The 6,000-nt window shown below is 55.5% G+C and overlaps 1 protein-coding gene across 2 annotated transcripts in view; it reads right to left on the bottom strand.

The window, feature by feature from the left end:
* Window positions 1-262: 262 nt before the first annotated feature.
* Umodl1 (uromodulin like 1) overlaps window positions 263-6,000 on the bottom strand; it is a 59,750-nt gene continuing 54,012 nt past the window's right edge. For both annotated transcript variants that reach the window (XM_070030751.1, XM_070030752.1), the window contains 5 exons: window positions 5,740-5,976; window positions 5,435-5,594; window positions 3,623-3,707; window positions 2,039-2,252; window positions 263-1,340 (listed from right to left, as the gene is read on the bottom strand). In XM_070030751.1, coding sequence (XP_069886852.1) covers window positions 2,071-2,252; window positions 3,623-3,707; window positions 5,435-5,594; window positions 5,740-5,976 — 664 coding nt within the window. In that variant the 3' untranslated portion in view covers window positions 263-1,340; window positions 2,039-2,070. The remainder of the gene's footprint in view (window positions 1,341-2,038; window positions 2,253-3,622; window positions 3,708-5,434; window positions 5,595-5,739; window positions 5,977-6,000) is intronic.

Genomic DNA, 6,000 nt, shown 5'->3' with positions numbered 1-6,000 from the left:
AACCACAGCCGTCACACTGCTGTCAACCAGAGAACCACAGCCGTCACACTGCTGTCAACCACACAGAGAACCACAGCCGTCACACTGCTGTCAACCTCACAGAGAACCACAGCCGTCACACTGCTGTCAACCTCACAGAGAACCACAGCCGTCACACTGCTGTCAACCTCACAGAGAACCACAGCCGTCACACTGCTGTCAACTGCACAGAGAAGAAGCACAGGCATGGCACTCTTGTGTCATACGCTATTTATTGCTCAAAGGCAGCTATCCATACCTGCTACTTATTGTCATTCTTACTCTAAGAACATCCCATTAACCAAAACACTCCTTTTACTCAATATTTTATAGGAATGATAGTCAAGTACTTTCAATAAAAGTTAATCTCATGAATGAACAACTAAGACCCTGTTGCAATTCTAAATTCATCAAGGGAAAATATACTTTTAGGTGTTAGCCCTCTAGTCAATTCTAATTTGCATGAAATGTCATAAATCACAGTATCTGTTCATGTGGCATAGCAGAGGACATTGCAGAGCAAAGCACTTGTATTTCTCATTAACTCGGGTTTTGATGTTAAGCATATAACTCCTCCCTCGCCTGTGTGGTTTCTCTGGTTGCCATGTGCAAATCACACCTTCCTTGAAGTGAGATTATGTGAAAGGTGGTATGACTGTGCTGGGACCGGAAGAAAGGTGCACACCTGTGTGTCCTGTGGCTTCACTTCTCAGGAAGAGCTCCATAGAATAGCGTTGTGTTTGAGTCAGTAGAAAAGTCAGATTGCACTAAGTATATCTTTAGCAGAGGATGTTTGTGTGTGAATGAGTGTGTGTGTGTGTGTGTGTGTGCACGCACACCAGTACTGGGGCTTCAACTCAGTACTTGAACTGTCCCTTTGCTTTATTTCTTAAGGCTGGTGCTCTACCACCTGAGCCACACTTCTACTTCTGGCTGTTGGGTGGTTGATAGGAGATGAGTCTCCCAGGCTTCCTGCCTGGAGAAGCAGCCTTCTGAGTATCCAGGGTCATGGGTGTGAGACTCTGGCACCTGGCTAGCAGTAGACTTGTCAGAGATCTGCTCCAGAAGCCATGTGGCACCTTTGGAGATGTGTACTGGGACTGTGGAGGGGAGGGACAGCGCAGCCAGAGGGCAGCAGGACAGCAAGGTCAGGCGCACGGGGTCCCGCGCCCGCGCCAGCAGCTGCCACCTGCCGGGCGATCTGGGCCTGCGGGATGGAGGCCTCCGGGAGGGAGGTGGCAGAGGCTGCCCGGCCCTGAGCGCCGCCGTGTACCGTGGAGTCGTGTTGATCCGCTGAAAATCGAGCTTTGGCTTGCTGTGACCTGCATGGGGGAGGGGCGTGGGTCAGGCTGCGCGGGAGGCAGGAGAAGGCCCCAGATCCTTCGTGTACAAGCACACCACACTGCGGGCTTGCCTGAGCACGGACCACGGCGGTCTAAGACTGCCTGTGCCCTGTGCACATGCGGACACACTAACACTCCCAAGCAGGACGGCACAGCTACACGCCGAGCATTCACCACACACCAGGTGTTCCCGCTGGGCACAGGTGGTGTGGCACAGCGGAAGACAGGACTCCATACATGCAGAGACGGCACACAGCAGGAGTAGACTATCTCCAGCCCCTGCGACCCCGTGTCACCCCCACATCTTAAAGCACAGTCCCCACACAGGCCTGCGAGGGGCCGAGCCCGGGCTAGAATGATCCGGCACTTGAGCTTGGAGAAGCTCCTGCTTTGGCCCTCAGACCATCCGCCACTGCACAGAAGTCACACACTTTCTGCCATGAATGGGGAAACTGAGGCTGCCCAGCCAGTGGGGAGGAGAGCGTGCGTGGCTCCCCGTAGATCCACGGAAACCATCACTGCTGCTGGAGCCATCCACAGGCACGCCGGCCGCACACGCTTGCTCTGAGCAGAGGATCAGGTCCTGCGTGCCTGGGCGGAGACGGGACCGTGGCGGGCCCAGAGCTGCCCTTGGCTGGCGTGATGGCGGCAGGCAGAGCTGGGCCGCAGACACTCACCTCTACCCACCTCCAGCCGGCCGGCAGGACGACTATTCGTAGAACACTTGGTAGCCAAAGTTGCCCGACTGGGCTTTGAGGTTGTAGTTGCCGGTCATTCTCTGGTAGCGTGTGATCAGGAAGGCCGCCGCAGCCCCCACTACCACGAGGACGGCCCCCACGATGAGGAGGATGAGGCCAGCCCCGGGGCCCGGCTTCACACAGGGAGAGGAGCCTGCGCGGGAGAGGGCACAGGGTGTGAGCCCACGGCCAGCGGCCAGCGGCCACCAGCGCTCGGGAATGAACCTCTCACACAGCGCGTTAATAAAATGTGGGCTGGAAGAAGAGGAAGAAGAAGAAGAAGGAGAAGGAGAAGGAGAAGGAGAAGGAGAAGGAGAAGGAGAAGGAGAAGGAGAAGGAGAAGGAGAAGAAGGAGAAGGAGAAGAAGGAGAAGGAGGAGAAGGAGAAGGAGAAGGAGAAGGAGAGGACGAGGACGACGACGACAACAACAACAAAGAATACGAAGAGGAGGAAGAGGAGGAAAAAAGAAGAGGAGGAGGAGGAACAGGAGGAGAAGGGGAGGAGGAGGAGGGGAGGAGGAGGAGGAGGAGGAGGGGAGGAGGAGGAGGAGGAGGAGGAGGAGGAGGGGAGGAGGAGGAGGAGGAGGGGAGGAGGAGGAGGAGGAGGAGGGGAGGAGGAGGAGGAGGAGGAGGGGAGGAGGAGGAGGAGGAGGAGGGGAGGAGGAGGAGGAGGAGGAGGAGGAGGAGGGGGAGGAGGAGGAGGAGGAGGAGGAGGAAAGTCTTATTTCTTAAATCTGGCAGAAAATGGATAGGATCACAGTTTATTATTTTAACTAAGACTCATTAAAAGACCCAAGACTTCTGGTTTGATCTAGCTTTTGTTTTACATATAGGAATGTGCCTGCAATTACAAAAATCTTTGCTTATTTTTAGTAGTCTGGGATATTTTTTAAAAATACAGAAATAAATGCTGCCATTTCTTTGGAAGATTAATACTATGTATCAAATATAAGACTTGAAATCCCAAAAGAGAAAAAAAAAAGAATGTGTTTTCCTAGTGGACTGACTTTGCAAATGCCTGGAATGCGAGTGGCTGTTGGAAGTTTTGCTTTGAGGAGAACGGAAATGCTGGGCGTTTGGCATATTCTGAATACAACAGCTATATTTGTGAGCACTGGCAGACACGCACATGTGCACACGTGTGTGTGCACACAGAGAACCTGATGCTGCCTGTCGCTGCGGGAGTTTCTCCTCTCCACTCGATGTGCTCTCTCAGGGTCAGACAACTCTAGGGGTCCTCAGGGTGAGGCTCAAAGCATCGCCTTAATCAGCCCCGCTCCGGCCTCTCTGGGCCAAGCTTTTGACCACAGAACCGCTTCGGAGGGGTCAGCCAAGAAGAGCCTGCCTGGCGCTGGTCCTGGCTCTTCCCATAGACGCTGGCTCTCGAGCTGTATTGGAGCCAGCACCTTCTACTAGGATTTAGCTAGATCCCCATCCTTGGCAGCCCACTCTTTGCAGTTTACAAAGGCTGGCAGCGTCATGGCTGGGGTCTTTTCTTTGCTACCTAGATCCATTGTGGACTCACGTTCAGACCGCATGAGGGGCCCCCAGGACATCTGGAAGACCTCAGAGTCTTCACTGTTGCTCACCGACCGGAAGTTGCGGCAGCTCTGGGTGTTCAAGGAGAGAAACTCAGAATCAGTCCTAAGGGTGCTCATGGGTTAACTCGATACCAGGGGTGATCGCTAGCCCGGGAGATCCCTCCATTCTCTGCGAAGTCACCGGATGCTTGAGTCTAGGCAGGCAAGCCAACAGAGTCTGGATAGTGGACTCCGTCTGTGTGGGACACGTCCAGGGGACAGGAGGGAGGGAGTTGGGCACAAAGAGCTGCAGAATAGAGAGCTGGCCCAGTCCCCTTCTGGCCCAAACACCATTTTGGGCACCTGTTCCTCTGAGTGTCTCTCACAAAAACAGCTTCCTGGCGCAGTGCACCGAGCAACCTGCTCACTATGGACAGGTAACATTGTGTCCTCCAAAAAGACATTAGAATCCTACACCCCACACCTGGGACCAAATCCTGCACCCCACACCTGGGACCATAACCTCATTTGGAAAGAGCTCATTCGGGCTCTAATCCACACTGGCCACAGAGACAGGCAAGCACAGGCAGGGCCTGGTGTGGAGACGCAGGGGAAACACCCGTGAGGCTGGGGCCGAGGCCGCCGGAGGCCGATGAGGCCTCTGCTTCCAGGCTCCCTAGTGGAGAGAGTTAGAGTAGCTGTGGTCCCAGCAGCTCTGGAAATGCAATGCTATTCTCAATGGACCCTGGGAGGTCTCTACCACGCACAGGGCCAGGACGAAGCCTGGCAGAGCCCAAGAGCGGGCGGCTCCCGGGGGAAGGGGGGGACAGGGCCTGGCTGCTGGCCCTCTTTCTAAGCCTGGTGACCCTGTGGCCTGGGCTGCAGGCTCCAGGGTCCGCTCATGGCTGGGATAGGGTCACCTGGCCTGGCAGGAACACCTATCGTTTTGAGAAAGGGGACACCAACCAAATGAGTTGCTGTCATTCAGATTCACTGGCCTGTGTCACACCGTGGAAGGGCACAGGAGAATGCACACGCGGACGCTGAACAAAGACGGCACTGACACAGGCGGACGGTGAGTGAAGAGCCGGCGGGCTCTGCGAGCCCTGCCCCAGGTAGCACAGAGACGCAATTGCTTCCCATTCGTGTGTGCAGCACCGAGAATAGCCTAAAACCTCAGCACTTAAGAGGAGATCTGGGGAAATGCACATGGGAGATGATTGCAGCCCCGCTCCCCCCGCCTCCCAGTGGGAGGGGGAGAGGAGCTGACTTTGGATCATGTTCCACCAACATTACAAAACAAAATCATCTTAACTGAGGTAACGTGTTTCTCCTAAAAACCCCACCAGTTACCTTGGGGAGGTGATCGGGAAGAGTCATGGGGCCACCAGGCGCAAAGCAGCCTCTAGGAGGACTTAGAAGCAGGCCACAGAGGCTCATGCCTATAATCCAAGCTACTCAGGAGGCTGAGATCTGTAGATCGAAGGTCAGAGCCAGCCTGTGCTGGGAGAGCCCAGATTCTTATCTCCAGTGAACCACCAAAAAGCTAGAGATAGATCTGTGGCTCAAGTGGTAGAGCGCTGCTAGCCTTGAGCAAAAAAGGCCAAGCTAAAGCACCAGGCCCTTCATTCAGGTACCAGCTAAAGCAAGGACTGAGCTACTGATAGAAGTTTGGTATCAATGATATGTTGTTTAGCCATCGTCAAGTCCCAACACCCCACTAGCCCTGCCAGGGCCCCTGGCTTCCGTTGGCCAAGCGGCTTTGCCCGCTGAGCAGAAGGCCCGTGCATCAGCCTACGGTCACGCCGGACACTTACAATCTTGCACGTGGCTCCCGGGTTCTCCAGGCAGACGCGAAGCTTGCAGTGCAGGTAGACGATGGAGTTGTTGACGAAGGAGAAGATCCTCAGCTTAAACTGGGCCTTGCTGGAGTCTCCGTTCTGGATCACGCTGGTGTAGGTGTTGGGAATGGGGCAGCTGGGAAGGGGAAGTGCCGATGCCGAGTTGGAGCCGGCCCTGCAGGCGGGGCTCGGGCGCCTCACCAAGCCTGAGACCCAGGGCCAGACCCGCCTCTGCCTGGCGTTCCAGGCGGCACGCGCCAGTGCCCGCCCGAGCCCCCTACCTATTGTTGATGAAACCGAAGGTGACCGGGTCCCTGGCGTTGCTCGAGGGGGTCGCCCAGCACTCCATGAGGACCACCCTGAGGTTGCTCTTCTGCCTGTAGAGCCCCACTTCAATCTTGACGTCATCGCTGGCAGACACACTGTAATTCTGAGGGATGGGGGAATCGCCGATGAACACCTGCATCTCAGTGACGAAGTTCCCGGCGCCGTGGAGGTCTTCAACGATGGTGTACACCCTGCAAGAAGGAGCAGCGACACAG

The sequence above is a fragment of the Dipodomys merriami genome, unplaced genomic scaffold (genome assembly GCF_024711535.1).
Source record: "Dipodomys merriami isolate MVZ:Mamm:240054 unplaced genomic scaffold, mDipMer1.0.p SCAF_2, whole genome shotgun sequence".
Classification (NCBI taxonomy): domain Eukaryota; kingdom Metazoa; phylum Chordata; class Mammalia; order Rodentia; family Heteromyidae; genus Dipodomys; species Dipodomys merriami.
The sequence above is the reverse complement of the archived record's forward strand: the minus strand, read 5'-3'. Positions and strand labels throughout refer to the sequence as shown.